This window comes from Hydra vulgaris, chromosome 13 (genome assembly GCF_038396675.1).
Source record: "Hydra vulgaris chromosome 13, alternate assembly HydraT2T_AEP".
Taxonomy (NCBI): Eukaryota; Metazoa; Cnidaria; class Hydrozoa; order Anthoathecata; family Hydridae; genus Hydra; species Hydra vulgaris.
In genome coordinates this window covers 2,197,409-2,215,872 of record NC_088932.1, presented here as the reverse complement: position 1 = coordinate 2,215,872, position 18,464 = coordinate 2,197,409, and the positions used below count along the sequence as shown (strand labels likewise).

Sequence of the window (18,464 nt, the reverse complement as noted above, 5' to 3'; positions counted from 1 at the left end):
CTGTAAATGCCAGTAGTTTATATGTTAGTTATTTTATAATATAGATATACATGATCATTTCATATAGTTATATGAAATGATCATGTATATCTATATTATAAAATAACTCTTACAGATACTCTAACAATTTAAAGTCATTTTTGCTTCAACTTTTTTATACTGTATTTAGAAAGATGACAGGAAGTGGAAAAAACAACAAAAAAAATTTTTCAGTCTTTGCAGTGGATTTGAACCCACAAAAATGTTAAGAAACCACTGACCTATTGAAGATGTTACAATTAAAAAGAATTATTCTATAAAATTTTTTATAAATTGATTTATATGATCTGCAAACTCTCTCCTGTGATAGTTCTGATAGCTAAAATTTATATCAAAATTGTATAACTCAAAATTATTAAAAACAGTATTAAAAACAGATAGTTTAAAAAATTTTGCTGAGAGTTTATTGCATAAAAGTTTCTACAAGAAACTTCTAATATATAGAGTGGACTTATTTGACATAACTAGCTCCCTGTGATTTTTATTCCAGGTTCTCTTTTGCATTGTAAACAAACATGGCCTTTATGAGGAAGTTGCAATTTTAATATAGTTTTTAGTTTAAAAAAATGTCAGGAGAAATGTCACGAAATTTTCATTTATGTTAGAGATAGTTTTGTTATGTGTTTATGTTTTCATTTAGGTAAATTTTCACACCAAACGCAGTAAAAAGACAATTTTCTTTTTTAAAGTAGAAAAATAGAATTCAGACTTTTCCTTTTGAAATAAATAAAAGGGGTAAGGTTCTAATAAGTTCTAAGTATGCAGAAATAGTGTGCATAATAACTTATTTTGCTCTAGATTTATATATATATATATATATATATATATATATATATATATATATATATATATATATATATATATATATATATATATGTAAATTATGTTAGTGTATATTAAAGAACAGAGCAATAATAAATTAGTAAAAAACACTTATCTTACTTTTATCTTCTACTTTAAGTTTCACCATTGCTGGATCATCAGGAAGAGTCCTGATATAAATTATATCAGGACTCTTCCTGATATAATTTATATCTTCCTGATACAACTTAATGAACAAACGAGTGTTAACTTTTTAATATATAATTTAATACTAATATAATAACTAAGAAGCATCAAGTATTACTAATACAATGAAATTATAAAATACCTAAACATGTTATGTTGTTGTAACAACTTGCTAATTCAATACTGTTTCCAATGCATGGATTCATTACATCAAGACACAATCTTCCTCTACTCATTGTTCCATTACCACAAGAGACATCACAAAGAGACCAAAAACTCCATTCTGACCAACCTAACTGTAGCCCTGGAAAAAAAGGTAGTAAATTTGCAAATAACTAAAATGCTACATTCTTTAATGCAAAATTAAAAATTGTATTTAAATTTCCTATATTAGAAATAAATGTTGTTAACCTGAAGTCGACAAAATTATAAAAATATCTAAGTATTTACTTTAAAAATATTTATTTTTAAAGTATTATTTACAAAGTATAAAATATTTTTGTGGAAAAGTTTTAGCTGCAGTTATGTAACTAATAAAGAGTTGTTGATAAAAAAAAATTTTAATATTGCTATCAAAAATCAAAACAAACAAAAAACAACAAAAAATTTAAATTAAAAGTAAAAATTATTTTAAAAAAGATAAAAATGGAAATCACTATACCCTATATGATGCTAAAGTTATAACAGACCTGATGTTAATAAAGTGAAATGTGATATGTAAAAGACTTTGTACTCCAACAGACTTATTTCTTTTAATAAGTGACACTCATCAATAAAATATGAAATTATATATATATATATATATATATATATATATATATATATATATATATTATATATATATATATATATATATATATATATATATATAAATAGATATATATATATATATATATATATATATATATATAATATATATATATATATATATATAAATATATATATATATATATATATATATATATATATATATATATATATATATATATATATATATATATATATATATATATATATATATATATATATATATATATGTTTATATATATATATGTTTTTATAATTTTTTAAGAGGTATTTATTTTCGTGCCTACATTTAGAAATTAATTTAATAATAAGAGAATATGATTTTTAATTTAATAAGAGACTATGCTGTCAAAATATATTTGGGATTTAAAAGAATAAAATTTTAATTTACAATGGTCTATTCGAAAATCTGCCCCTGCCTTTAATAACCTTTCCAAAAAATGTATGCTATGTTTGCAAGAAAAATTTTAAATAATTACTCATTTAAATCAGGAAAATTTATTAAATAAAAAATCTGAATTAATTTCTAAATTTAGGCACGAAAATAAATACCTCTTAAAAAATTATAAAAACAAATGACCAAATTAAACTATCCCCATTCCAGAGAAATTTACTTAATAATTACTTTCTGTAACTTCCCGTTAACCAAAAAAATATAGTAATTAAAAAAAAAATTTTATAATAATTTATAACTTCCTGTAAAATATTTTTTTTTATAAATTGAATTTTTTTTGAGATTTAGTAACTCTTCCTGATGATCCAGCAATGGTAAAACTTAAAGTTGAAGAAAAAAGTTGGATAAGTGTTATTTACTAATTTATTGCTCTGTTCTTTAAGAACATTGAGCACTCTATTTGTAAAATACTGTAACATAATTTACATATATATATATATATACATATATATATATATATATATATATATATATATATATATATATATATATATATATATATGTAGGGGAAGACGGGAAACATTCGACCACTTAGCTGGTTTTTATTAACTTACAACCCATTTTTTGCCAGAAACAATTAAATTTTTTTAGCATAACAAGTAATGGTCTTAAACAAACAAATTAAAAAGATAATGTATATAAAACATTATTTTTTTTAAATCTACCACTGTTTTAAAAGTAAGCCTCAAAGTGGTCGAATGTACCCCACCGCTGTGCTAGTTTCAACCACCTAGAAGGATATTTTCGACCATATCATTTTCAACAAAATAATAAATCTATAAGCATTTTGTATTTTATATGTTTTATTGTACAAATTAAAACTTTCCATAAAATATACAAAAACAAATATTAATAGCTATTTTACAACAAGATTTGCGAAATTATATCAAAATAAAATTAATGATGCTGTTCTTTCCATCTTTGTTGGAGTCACAGACTTTAAAAGCACTTTTTTTTTCAGGTTGATAACTTTTCCTCTTTCTTTTAATTTTTTCCAAATGAAGTTTCTCAATCTTTTCTTTTTCAGGAGTGTCAGCATATATCTTTGACTTAGTTACCTCTTTATTTGTTTTGTCTTTGAGGATTGTTAGGCAAGGGCCGCACATGTTCTGGAATCAGTTTTTAATTGTTAGAGTTATTCTAGTAGTTGCAGAAAGAATGCGTTTCATTGGTAGATAAGGGTGGTAAATTATTTTGTAATGGTGTACCTATTACCCCTAGACTTTTACTTGGTTCTCCCATTAAGGTTCTCTTTGTGACATATCTGGGCATGAAATCTTTTTGCAGCTTATCTATCAGACAGTGAATTATTGAAAATACTGATAATTGTTTCCTTCACCACATTTTCATTCTTTTTTATTTCTATCTGTTTTTGTTACATATTTTCGAGGCATCTAAAAGATAAGAGAAATAAATTATCGAGGTATTTTCAAGCGCCGGTTGAATGTTCCCCAGCTAGGTAGATCGAATGTACCTCACACATGTTATATATAAACAATGCTGTTAAAAGCCAATTTTTTGAAGTAAACTAAACACAAAGGTTTTTAACTCAAGATATCATTAAATAATAAACAACAAAAAAGTTTAGAAGAAGTTTTGAAATTGGAAAAGAGATTCTCTGAGTACTATTTAAAACGTAAAAAAATTACCATTTATATCAATAATAAAATTTTCTTCTATATAAGTACTAATACAAATAAAGATGGATTGACACTTTTTTTCCAGCAATGGCTTATTAACAGACAAAATATGCATAAAAAATTTTAAGTGGTAATTTTAATCATGCTGGGAAATATTTGAAAAGGTTGAATGTTCCCCATGGTCGAATGTTCCTCGTCTTTCTCTCTCTATATATATATATATATGTATATATAAGCCTCAGCGAGAAGTGAGAGCTTTAGCTCTCGCTTGCCCACAATTCCCTAAAATGTTTTATGGGAGCAATTTATGGCTCTCGCAAAGGTTTAATTTTTTTTTATAAAAAAAAATAATTCAAATAAAAGACAAAGTTTGATTTGCATACAAAATGCAATTGTTTATTTTGCGTAACAACTGATTCTTTTTGTAGTGTTTGAGATTGTATGTTAACTTGTTAACAGTTTGTCGACTTTATGATAAGTTTTTTTGTACTGCAACAATTAATTTGTTATTAGTAGAGCAGAATTTTAGGATTATAAATGTGAGTATAAATATTACATAACTACAATATAAAGTTATAATAGAATTAGTAAAAAAAGAATTTTTTTCTTTTTAAACATAGATATTCAGCGCAGAGAGATTTCTTATTTTAAAATCCATGGTGTAAAATGAAACAAGTAGTTATATTGCATGTGAAACCATGCAATATAACTATAACATTAATGAAAATATGTTTAAGTTGTTCATAAAAAAAAGAATTATCATTATAAAGAAAATGAAAAACGCTAAGTCATTTTTCAAATAAAAATAAATAATTGCATAATATACTGCAATGCTATTTAAAAAGCACGGTTGTAGCAAAAAAAAAAAAAGGAATTAAAAAAGAATGCCAATTGAAATGCGAATGTTTTTGATTAGATTGCACTAACTAATAAATTATCAAATTATTACACTCTAAATTATTGTATTATAATTTTTATTTTATGTAATAAATTATATACTTTATATATTAATTACTTTAATCTGTTTATTTTCAGATAAAACAAAACAAGATAAAACACAGGTTTTAACTAGGGGAGCAGGAGGGTGGTAATCTCAAGAACATTCCCTTCCTCCCTTAACAAAGCCAAAAAAAAATAGCATCCCTAAATAAACTCTAGGTTCATCACTGATATATATATATATATATATATATATATATATATATATATATATATATATATATATATATATATATATATATATATAGTATATATATACATACATATATATATACATATATATATATACATATATATATACATATATATATATATATATATATACATATATATATATATACATATATATATATATACATATATATATATATATATATATATATATATATATATATATATATATATATATATATATATATATATATATATATATATATATATATATATATATATATATATATATATATATATATATATATATATATATATATATATATATATATATATATATATATATATATATAGTTCTCAGAATTAGGGTCGGCAATATAACAAACAAACAATGTAAGACTAAATTACTACACAATATACAATTGTTCAAAGAAATAAATAATTTCAATAATTTGCTTATTTCTTTGAGGTTTTGAAGTCTGATATTAAATTGGTTTTACTTATACATGATCAAAATTAAAATGCAAACTTTCTTCTAGTTTCTATATAAATAATGTTATAATATAATTCTATATATAATGAGACAGTTGTTAGGAAGTACAACATGACAAATAAACATCCCCATACAGTATGCCTAGATATATAATTAACTTATAGCTAACTTAACTTTTTATCAAAATTATATGTTAATTGGTGTTTACACATGTAAGAGTGGTTTTTTTTTTATTATTTACTAAAATTATACTAGAATAAAGAAAAAATATTCCAAATTTTATTCCAAAAAAAACTCAAAAAATTGCTTAAGAAAAGCAGAAAAACATCAAAAAAAAAAAGCAAAAAAACTTTATTGACCCAAAAAAATGCCTCAGGAAAAAAATGTGTTCTTTTGAACTTTTAGGATTGATTCTCCAGTAACTGATTATTTTGTGTTAATGTAAAATCAATTTTTTTCAAAATTCTCTTATTCTTTTGGACTTGTTTTGGACTATTTGTATCATGAAAAACAAAATAAACTCAAATTTACCGTGATTTAGCATAAAACAAGCCATGTGCCAAAGTTCTATCTATAGGATTAGTTAACTAATATTTAGTTTGGTAAGGTTCCAACTAACCAGTTAAAGTAAACATTGACTGCAGTGTCTCTTGACTGCTGCTTTTTCAACTAGTTATTTTAAAAATTTTATGCCAATCAAAAATCTTATAAATGCATAGATTTGAATATCAATGTAAAGTTTTCTAATTTTTATGACGATGTAAAAAAATATTACACTAAAATGCTTATATTCGCCATCTTTTTAAATTCTTTTTGTAACATTACTGTTACATTGTAAAATATTATTGTTACATTGTAAAAGAAAAAGATGGTTGTACATTGTAAAAGTAAGTTGTAAAAGATGGTTTCTATTAGCATTGAAATAACTATTAAAAACAAAAATTAAAGTTTTACATGGCAAAGTGTACTTGACTGTTAGTCAATGTAAGTACCATTTGCCACTCCTATCCTTAAAAATCTGTCGATGTAAGTATGTTTAACAGTATCTAGCCCCTAACGGTGAGTCAGTTAATTTCCCATCACTTATTTTATTATTAGATATTTTCTGAACAAGTTATTTTTACAAAAAAAAAACTTTTGAAGGAATGGTATTAGCATTCCTGTGTGGAACCCAAAGTTGTTTATGTACATAGTACATGAAAAAATTAGGTGTTATTTTAAAAATCCAAGACAAGCAAAAGCTACAAATGGTAACCATAATGTTCATGTTATCACATTTTAAATAACATTAACTCAGACTGTAATGTTTCTCTTCACAATTTGTCAATCATAATGCTCCCTAAAACTTCTCAACCCTGGAGCATCAATGATTCGCTATGGCAAAGAGTTCCAGTGTTTGACTATATGAATGGTAAAGAAAATTTGCCTCTGTTCGCAATGCTTTATGAGCTGCCACTTTATTTGCATAACATAACCATATGTACCACCAGCATGTCCATTGCAAAGAAAGGAAGAAAGGAACTTAGGTGGGTGATGCCATTTAATGAGATCAATCTGACATATTATTTTAAAATGTTGTATCTTATCACTTTTGATCCTTCTCTCAGTCAGGGTGGTAAGTCCTAGTACTTTGGAATTGCAATTTCTAAATGTGGTCTAATATATGTTGCATATAGCAATTTCCACATATTTAAACCTTTGTGCTGAAATGCTCTTTTAAAAACTGCAAGTATTTGATTGACCTTTATAGCAGCATAATCTGCTTGTGCCTTAACTTTAAGGTTATCTGAAATGAGCACACTTAAATCTCGTTCAATATGAGTAATAGCTAATGTGAATTGTAATCCATTGTCATCATACATACAGTATTTTTAATTAAATTTAGTTGATCCTTGACCAATATGCATGACCTTACATTTTTTTATATTAGATTTAATCCCCCAATTTCTTGACCATTCCACAGCTTTATTGGTATCAGCTTGTAAAAAATCCACATCTGATGGTGTAAAAAATCAACATCTGATGGCTGATTACCCCAATGATTTTGCTATCAATATAACTCTATATTGTGTGTCAAATTATCTGGCAGGTCATTAATATACAACACAAAAAGAAGGGGCCCGAGGACTGATCCCTGTAGGACACTGCTAATTACACCTTTCCAATCTGATGTATTTGGTCCTAATTTGACCTGTTGTTGCCTTTTATTTAGCCATACCTTATCTATGCAAGCCATAGCCATATCTATGCAAGAATCTGACCACACACACCATATGCATAAAGTTTATGTATAGTAGTCTGTGAGGCACTGTATCAAAGGATATCCTTGTTGTAAAGCCTCTGTAATAATGTCAAGAGTTTCTAACATGACACCTGTAGACACCTGTAGCTTGACAGTCATGGATGATAACCTCTGGTGTAACTGATTCAATTACTTTACCAGGAATTGATGTTAAAGAGACTGGTCTCTAGTTTGAAGCTAAAAGTCTAGAGCCTTTTTTAAATATTGGTGTAACATTTGCTTTTTTCCATATCGGGCACAAAGGTAAAGCCATACTTGAAGAATAATTTGAGAAGACCTGTGGGTAAATGTCATCTAATTCAGTGGACTTATTTGAATCAAATGCTTTTCAAAAAAACAGACAATTTTGCAATTTTCTGTTTTTGATACGCTCATGATTGAAAAAGGGAAGCCCATCTGAGGGTTTCATAAAAAAACAGAATAAAAAAAATTACTTAAAGCACTGCAAATTAATTCACCTTCTGTTATGATTATTCCATAAGTGATTTTCAAAGTATGCTCTTTTGCACTTTTTTTTTTTTTTTTTTTTGCACATTGAAATGGAGTATTTTTGGAATTAGTTTTGCTTTTTGAACAATGGTCTCTTCATATTCCATTTCTTTCTTTTTCATTTTCATTTTTCAATTTTTTCTTTTTTTACTGATATACTAGCTGTTTTAAGCTCTAATTCTAGTTTGAAACAAATCTCCCAGCAGATTTATATTTGGCCTAGAGGTCTCATTTTAGTCAAATAGCAGCTGTAACATTAGTTGTCATCCAAGGTTCATGATTCAAAATTATTTTAGAGTCAGTTGTTGGTATATATTGAGCACACGCTAAATTATATTCTCGAATAGAAATTTCATAGCAATCATTTGCTAGTAAGCCAGCAAATAAATTACTCCAGTTTAGTGATCTAAATTTTCCTAAAATCTACTTTTGCCCAAACAAGTCTTGGGGAATTATTGGCGGATTGGTTTGCATCAGTAATAGCAATGGCATACTCACATGTGTTCATAAAGTGAGCACAACCTTGTGATGCATAGCCAAGAAGATCACCTGTTTTTAGTGAAAAAACACAGTCTGGCTTATCTGTAATAAAAAAATCAAGGATGTTATTTGGCTCTTCCTCAAGAGAATTTGGAAATGTTGGAAAGGAAGCAATTTGCACAAGATGATTCTTTTAAAGGCAGTTAAGGAATACTTTACCTGGACGCTTATCACCCATAAATGTCTCCTCCATGTTGGCAGTTGTTGCTGTTCCTCCAATAATGTCCACAATGTCCACAAGGTTATTTTATAGGGGTATTTATTATTCTATGAAGAGATATGTACTTTTGAAACTATTTAACAAATGCTTATCGAGTCTTCCTTCTCAGTCTGCTGTTAAGTGACATCTGTTATCCTTTTTTCAAAATTCTGGAGAGCGACTTGACTTGCCTAACTACCATCCCATCACTCTTCTTACTATCTTTTTACTAACAAACACTTAATCTCCTATCTTGAATCTAAAAACTTACTTTCCGATCATCAATATGGATTTCAATCTTCTTGTTCTACTGCTAATTTGTTAACAGTAATAACTGATAGGTTTTATTGTGTTTAAGTTATCTTCAGTTAATCATTACCTAGCTTTTTAACCCTATCCTCTATTTTAAAGTAACTCCTAACTTAATAGAGGTTGCTTGCAACCATATTGGAAGTACATAAGAGTTTAAAAACATATAAATATGTGCCAGTATTTAATAAATAGTAAATGCAAGTATAAAATTATAATATATAAAGTATTATAAATTTTTTTCTAGCCCCAGCTATCAACCCCTACTAAATCTTATAATTTTGCCGAGGCAGGGGCCAAGTTTGCCAAAAACCTCTTTTTGTCGGGGCCGGGGTCACGGGGCCACAAAGAGCCCATTGCTACAGCAAGAGTTCCTGAGGAACTCTTCCTGATGATCCAGCAATGGTGAAACTTCAAGTCGAAGATAAAAGTTAGATAAGTGTTTTTTACTAATTTATATATATATATATATATATATATATATATATATATATATATATATATATATATATATATATATATATATATATATATATATATATATAATCTCGATATCTTGATTTCTCAATATCTCAATAACTTTTGAGTATTTGGAACTCTATTTCCGGTCCCACTTATTTGAACCAAAATCTTCTTAATACATCGAACTTTTTGCCTGGTCCCCCGAGAGTTCAAGTTATCAAGATAGGGGAGTAGCGTACCTTGGAAGTATTTTCAAACTTTTACAAATATAAAAAAAAATATGTTCTGTAATAAAATCTTGATGATATTAGTTACTCGCGGATTTTTTATTAAACATCCAGACATATTTTTTCATCCCTTTTTTTAATTTCAAAAAATAGCTTACACTACAGCCAAGATACACCACCAGTGGTGTACCCTGGAGGTATGTATGTTGTACCTTGGTATTATTGCTTAAACAGATCAAGTACTCAACATAATAGAAATTTGATATAATGTTTACATATAGGATAATTGGACTTCAAATCATTTAAAATAATATTAAACTAACTAATTAGATTTATATAAACTATATATTAATTTATATTTATATCGAGTTTATATATATAACTATAAATTTAAACAAATTTATACTTACAAGTATTAAAAACTTACCAAATAAATAAAGTTAATTAAGAAAAGATTAATAACAAATATCTACATTAAAGTTTAGTAACATTAAGTCTTTCACTTTCATTCAGCATTTGTCTACTCTAAATTCAGGTAATCAAAGTTAATACCAAATGATAGTTTTTTCAGCTGTCGTGCTGAACCTCCTGTAATAGAGGGATGTGGCAACTGAAAGACCATGTCTGATTTGTTCTCATGCACAGTTTTATCTTCTTTTTGAGAAGATAAAACTATGATAATTTTTAATAAATTACTTTTATTAAATACCTTTTTGTTTGGTACCAAAAAGTTTAGTAAAAAACAAAACTACCTTTGTATTGGTTTGGTATAAAACAACTTATTAAGAGCCTTTAAAGGCCAATAATGCGACTAAAACTTCCGTCTGAATTCATCATTCAAGATGGCAGCATAATTGATGTGCCTCCAATGTACAAACATCTTTATGGTACACCACTCTCCCCTATATGTATGTATGTATGTATGTGTGTGTGTGTATATATATATATATATATATATATATATATATATATATATATATATATATATATATATATATATATATACATACTTAAATACATACATACATATAGGGAAGAGTGGTGTACCTTGGAGATGTGTTTATATACATTTATATATATTTATATATATATATATATATATATATATATATATATATATATATATATATATATATATATATATATATATATATATATATATATATATATACATAAAGAGAGAGAGAGAGAGAGTTATATACATATATATATATATATATATATATATATATATATATATATATATATATATATATATATATATATATATATATATATATATATATATTATAGATAGAGAGAGAGAGAGAGAGAGAGAGACAGAGAGAGAGAGAGAGAGAGAGAGAGAGAGAGAGAGAGAATACTTCTATTATTAATAGAATTAATAATAAATAAATAAACAATAAAAATTAATAAATAAAAATTAATAAAATAAATAAACAATATAAATGTATTCTGTAAATTCTAAAAATTTTTCTACAATTTAATGAGAATACAGACGTGTAAACTTTTTTTAATACAAATTATTAACTTAGAAACATTTATGATGAAGTTATAAAATACCTAAACATGTTGTGTTGTTGTAACAACTTGCTACTTCAATACTGTTTCCAATGCATGAATTCATTACATCAAGACATAACCTTACTCTACTCATAGTTCCATTACCACAAGAGACATCACAAAGAGACCAAAAATTCCATTCTGACCAACCTAACCCTGGAAAAAAAGTGGTAAACTTGCAAATAACCTAAATGCAACATTCAATATTAAAAATGGTATTTTATTTCCTAAATTAGAAATAAATGTAGTAAACCTGAAGTCAACAAAATTTTAAAAATATTCAAGTGCTTACTTTAAAAAGATTTATTCTTAAATTATTATTTACAAAGTATAAAATATTTTTGTGGAAAAGTTTTAGTAATGTTATTAATAAAAGAGACAATAATAAGAGTTAATAAAAAAAATTCTTTCCACGAAAAAACTTTTTAACAAGTGATACCCATCAATATGAAATAATATAAACTTCAAGGCCTCAACTCCAAACAGTTAAGAAGCTATGTTTTAAAATATGAGCCCAAAATGTTCTTCGATCAATTATAAGTATAAATTTGAAACCTATGCCAAAAACTTAAGCTCATATTATATTAAACATAAAATATAGTTAAATAAAAATAGCATTTTTTAAAAAAAGTTAATGCGATTCGAATAATTATGAGTGGTAGTGCATATATATATATATATATCTATATATCTATATATATATATATATATATATATATATATATATATATATATATATATATATATATATATATATATATATATATATATATATATATATATATATATATATATAAAACAACAAACAGATACAGATAAAAATTGGATGAATTAATGAAGCTGTTGAACAAGGAGAATCTCACAGATGCATTGGAAAATATTTTAAACGACAAAACTCAACTATTAGTAGATCGGTAAAGAAATATAAACACACTGGTAACAGCTGAATAAGTCTGAATGGATCTGGGTCTAAATGGATCTGGTTGAAAGCTTCGAAAAAAGAAGATCGCTGTATTCTTAATGTTGTCAAAAAAGATTGTAAAACTACATGTTCTTAGAAAAAACTAGATTTTAACCTAATATCTCTAAATGGACAATATCTCTTCGAATAAAAGCATCAGGTGAGTTTTTTGCTGGAAAGCAAATTAAAAAAACCCTTTATAAGTGAAATCAATTGCAATAACAGATTAAAGTGGTGCATTGAGCACAAAGATTGGACATGTGAGCAATGGGCTAAAGTTATTGGATATTATATATATATTATTTATATATATACATATATATATATATATATATATATATATATATATATATATATATATATATATATATATATATATATATATGTATATATATGAATATATATACATATATATATATATATATATATATATATATATATATATATATATATATATATATATATATATATATATATATATATATAAATTAGTAAAAACACTTATCTATCTTTTATCTTCAACATAATGTTTCACCATCAGTAGGTTCATCAGGAAGATTCTTCCTGATGATTCTACTGATAGTGAAACATTATGTTGAAGATAAAAGATAGATAAGTGTTTTTACTAATTTATTATTGCTCTGTTCTTTAAGAACATTGAGCACTCTATTTGTAGAATACACTGATATAGTTGATATATATATATATATATATATATATATATATATATATATATATATATATATATATATATATATATATATATATATATATATATACATATATATATATATATACATATATATATATATACATATATATATATATATATATATATATATATATATTTATATATATATATATATATATATGTATATATATATATATATATATATATATATATATATATATATATATATATATATAAAATTGCAGGAATTGACTATGGGAATTTTTTTTTATCTATTTGAATTGCAAATTTAAAAAAAAAATTAATTTATTCTGTTTATTTTACTGTTTGCTTGTGTCTTTATTCACAATGATGATGTATATATAGTGTATACATAAATGGAAATAACTTAAATATATATATATAATATATATTAATTTACAAATTAATCAATACCTTTTAATTAAGTAGCTAATTATGTTTTACCATCATTTAATGCATTTAATATCAAGATTTATTTTTATTCTAATTAAGTTTTAATATTATTTAATGCATTTATTATCAATCTTTCATTAATTAAATTTATAAAATGACGATTATTTGGAAGATAGAATAGAATGGAAGGAATGAAATGAATTATATGAAATGTTAAAAAAAAGATATGTTTATTATATGGGTATGTTTTTTTTGTTTTTTTTTAACTAATTTATTTACTGAACTAATTTATTTACTGAACTATTAAAGTTGAGAGTTAACACAGAATAATTTTAAAGAGCAAGAAAGCAGTTGACAGTAGAATTAAAAAACATGCTAATTGTATGATTTGGGATAACAAGAAAACCTAGTAAAACAAGAGTACTAAAACATTAGGCTGCAAGGAAAAATACTAGAGGAATAAAAGTTTTTAGAGCATGGAGGGATGAAAATAGCATATATATCAAAGATGCAACTTTGCTTACAGTATACATAAACATACTTAAGTACAGTATGCAACTTAGTTGAATGACAAGTAACGTAAGAGCGGTTTTTACTTTCTATCTTTTACGGAGCAAAAAATAATAGCTCATTCTAGCTCAGTTTTATTGTTGTTTTTTTTTGTTTTATGATATTTTTTTATTTTTCCTTGGTGCCAAATACATGTCTTAACCTGTTTATTAACTCTCATCCAACCAGAATTTTTTATGACCTCCTTTATTGATTTTTTAAGTTTTTTTTTGTCAATATGTATAGTCTTTTTTTGTTTTTAAAAAATTTGAATTAGCACTGTTTCTTCTCAGTGCAGGGGTCTTGTTTGGCAAGGTTTGTATTTTGGAGTTAATTGGTTGAAAAAGGATCTTCTTATCTATTTCTCTGTATATAACAATAACTCTGTATTAAGATGTATGTTTATGTTCTCTCTGAACCTCTGGTGCAGTGTTCACTCACCCGCAAGTTTTTTTGTTTATAGGTGTGCGTGCAATGATTTCAAATTTATTATATATTACATTGTTATATATTATTAGAAAGAACTTGAAATTTTTTACGAAAATAACTTACCTTTAATTTAAATAATCTTCTTGTAAATAATTTAATTGTAAATAACTTCTATATAACTATATTGTAAATATTATAATTGTAAACAACTTCTTGTAAAAATATCAGATATATATGAAATATATAAATATCTTTATTTTAAAATAATCATAATTTCTTGTAAAACTATCAGATTTATATGAAATATATAATAAAAGATTTATATGAAATATATAAAAAAAATAAATAAAAAAATAAAAAAAACTTTAATAAAAGTTATTATACATTTCATATCTGATAACTTTACAAGAAGTAAGAACTCCTTGTAAAATTAATACTTGAATAATCAGTTCTGATTATTTAATCAGGACTGATTGTTTAAGTAATAACTTGATTACATGGAAACTGTGCTCAATTTTGAAATTTTGAGACAAACAGTAAATTGTAAACAAACTCTTTTGGTTTAATGATGTGGAACCTCCACATCATTAAACCAAAAATGTCCACTCCATAAAAACTGAAAACCCAAACTCAAGATCTGTCTTTTTAAGTAAAATTAAACCAAGCTATCTTGATAGCTTGGTTTAATTTTACTTAAAAAGTCAATAATTGTTGGCGTTTTAATTGTAAGCAAAGACTACCTGTTTATTTAGAATTTACTGTTTATTTAGAGGTATTGTTTATTAAGAATTTGCTGTTTGTTTATAGCAATATGTGATCAGCCCTTTATATAGGGAGCTGATTATACGAAAATGGAACTTAGGATGGAAAAAAAATCTCGTTCAATTTTTAAGGCACGTGATATTTATTTACATATAAAATTCGCGCTTTTATTTTTACAAATATTATTCGCCAATGAAAATCAATAACCTCCACTGCGTGATAAAAGAGCGCGAAAATCTTTCTCAGCAAATAAGAAATAAACGTCTAACTTTTGCAGTAAAAACCAAATATCACATACCTACTATAAAGCAGGGGCGTCGCCTTGGAGGGGGTAAGGGGGAGTCTCCCCCTCCCAGAATCTAGAAAAGAGAAAAGTTGGGAATTTCCTTGCCACGAGTTGGGACAGTTGGGAAATCGGTGATAAAATCAAAAAATATTTTCTAGTTAAATAAAATTAAAATATTTGCAAAAATCCATCAAAGATCAATTTTTTTGACTTGGACATATAAATTTTACGTTTATTAAACGGCTTAAGGATCATTTAAACCAGTTTCATGACCGAGATGAAAAGAATGACACGAAAGTTATTAACTTGGATACTACTGAAGTAAGCAGTGAAACAACAAATTGGACTTCATTCATGGGGAATTTGGGTGTTTTAATAGATAATCTTAAAGATTGTAATTTTAACATTTATAAAAACATTTATAAAAAATATTGTAAAGAAGAGTTAGTAAATTAAAAATTCGCTGCAATTGAAATTGTGAATGCAACAAGTTCTGTGGTGGAAATGTCAGAAAATGTTTTGAAAATAGGAAACGCTTTTATAAAAAAACTCGATACCAAAGCTCAAAATATTATAATTGACAAATCAGATTCATCAGCATTGATAAGCCATGAACCAGATTTACGTCCACATACAATTACGGATAATCAAAAATTGTATTTAATCCAGTTAGGGCCACACCAACCAAAACTTGCTAGTTTCCCAAGTGACAGTAAAAATAGATTTAATCCCCAGTGGTACAAAGAGTTTGAACATTTAGAATACAGTACCCAGAAGGATGCCTCATTTTGTTTTGTCTGCCGCCTTTTCCCCAAGGGTGTTGGAAAGAAGGGAAAAACTAAAGATGCTTGGATAAATGTTGGGGTGAGATCTTGGTCCAATATGAAAAGCTATGGGAAAGACAAACTTGGAAAGCTTCAGGCGCACTTTACCTCTCAAGCACATAAAGTTGCAATAAGTGAATAAAAGTCGCTTTCTTATGAAAAAAGGGCATATAGATCACCTTATTGATAAATCCAATAGACTTGCTCTAGTAGAAGAGTAAAAAACAGAGGTGCAGAATAGAAAAACTGTCGAAATTCTTATCGATACATGCAAGACTTTGGGAAGCCAAGGGCTAGCGTTTAGAGAATCGGACAGTGCTAATCAAGGTAACTTTGTTGCAGTTGTTAATCTTATTTCTCGCCACAATCCCACACTAAAAGTTGAAAGATAGAGCTCTTCGTCCATATAGAGTTACATACACGAGTCCATCGTCTCAAAATGAAATGATTAGTTTAATTGCAACTGAATTAAAGAGAAAGATCATTGATGAAATTAACAGCTCCAATTTCTTTTCCGTGATGGCCGACACTACTCCCAATATGTCACATAAGGACATAATGAGTATAATTGTGAGAACAGCCAGTGAAAACGGTGAGATTCAGGAAAGGCTTTTGAAATCCGTCGAATGCACTGATAAGACTGGAAAAGGGATGGCTGAGCTAATTTTATCTTCTTTACATAAAGAATGCATTGACACATCAAAGATGGCTTTTCAGTCGTATGACTACGCGAGTTCAATGTCTGAACAATTTAAAGGAGTACAAAAGTATATAACAGAAGAAGTTGGCCACAATGCACTATACATACCTTGTCAAGACCACAGAACAAACACTGCTCTTGAACATGCCTGCAATGTTAATGCTTTAATACGATAATTGTTTAATGTCCTCGAACAGTTGCATGTTTTCTTCACATCAAGCACAAAAAGATTTAGTTATTTAAAAGAAAAACTTGAAGACATTGACATTGCAATACAGCTTGTAAACCTGTCTAGAACAAGATGGACCGCACGAGCAAAATCTGTTAAGGCATTAAACCAGTGTTTGGAGAAGGTTATTGATCTTCTTCAGAGCATCTCAGATAATAAGATTTTTGATACTAACACGAGAACTAAGGCAATGGGACTTCTGATAAAAGCAACACTTTTTGATTTCATTATTACTCTTTTCTTCATGAAGAATATCATTGAGAAGATAAAAATATTACCAGATATCTTAGAAAGTCCAAACTTCAATGTCATTGACAGTATTAATGTAATTGAAAGTACTTCCAAGAACATACAAAATATCAGTAACGATACAGATGCTATGAATAATTTGATTGAAAGTGCAGTAATATTTTCTACGAAATTACACATTGATGCAGAAAACGATTACGAACGACACCATAGATTAATAGCAATAAAGATGAAAGCTTTTTACCGGAAAGAATTCAAAGAGGTCATTGACTCTCTAGCCACGGGTTTAACCGAAAACTTGGCAGCATCAAAGGAAATATTTGCTCCTACCACCAAAATTTTTAGTTTTCCGTTAAATAAGGATAATTTGAGTATTGAAAACTTAACAAAAGCAAGCAAACTTTTTCCTCCTGGATACAAGGATCATATTCCAGACATTCATGTGCTGAACGGCCAGATGGAAATTTTGATAGATATCTGTTTAGAAGAAAGTGATGAAGATTTTAAGTCATCAAGAACACCAGCCAAGACGCTGCAAGACATTTTGTACCATGTTGTGAAGTTAAAGGATATACTGAAACAAGCCCATAAACTATGCATTTTTATAATCATAGCTGCTTATGGTGTAGCATCAAATGAGCGTTCTTTAAGTCAACTCAAGATTGTAA

General features: G+C 26.4%; 1 protein-coding gene across 9 annotated transcripts in view; it reads right to left on the bottom strand.

Annotated features, from left to right (window-relative positions):
• Positions 1-18,464, bottom strand: part of LOC100214107 (polycystin-1-like protein 2) — a 194,904-nt gene that overhangs the window by 128,530 nt on the left and 47,910 nt on the right. For 3 of the 9 annotated variants that reach the window (XM_065815300.1, XM_065815301.1, XM_065815302.1), the window contains exons 1-3: positions 15,487-15,632; positions 11,703-11,858; positions 1,190-1,351 (exon numbers count right to left, since the gene is read on the bottom strand). In XM_065815300.1, the coding sequence (XP_065671372.1) occupies positions 1,190-1,351; positions 11,703-11,796 (256 nt within the window). In that variant the 5' untranslated portion in view covers positions 11,797-11,858; positions 15,487-15,632. Of the gene's footprint in view, positions 1-1,189; positions 1,352-11,702; positions 11,859-15,486; positions 15,633-18,464 lie in introns of those variants that run through there. The other 6 variants (XM_065815303.1, XM_065815305.1, XM_065815304.1 and 3 more) reach the window with 2 other exon arrangements.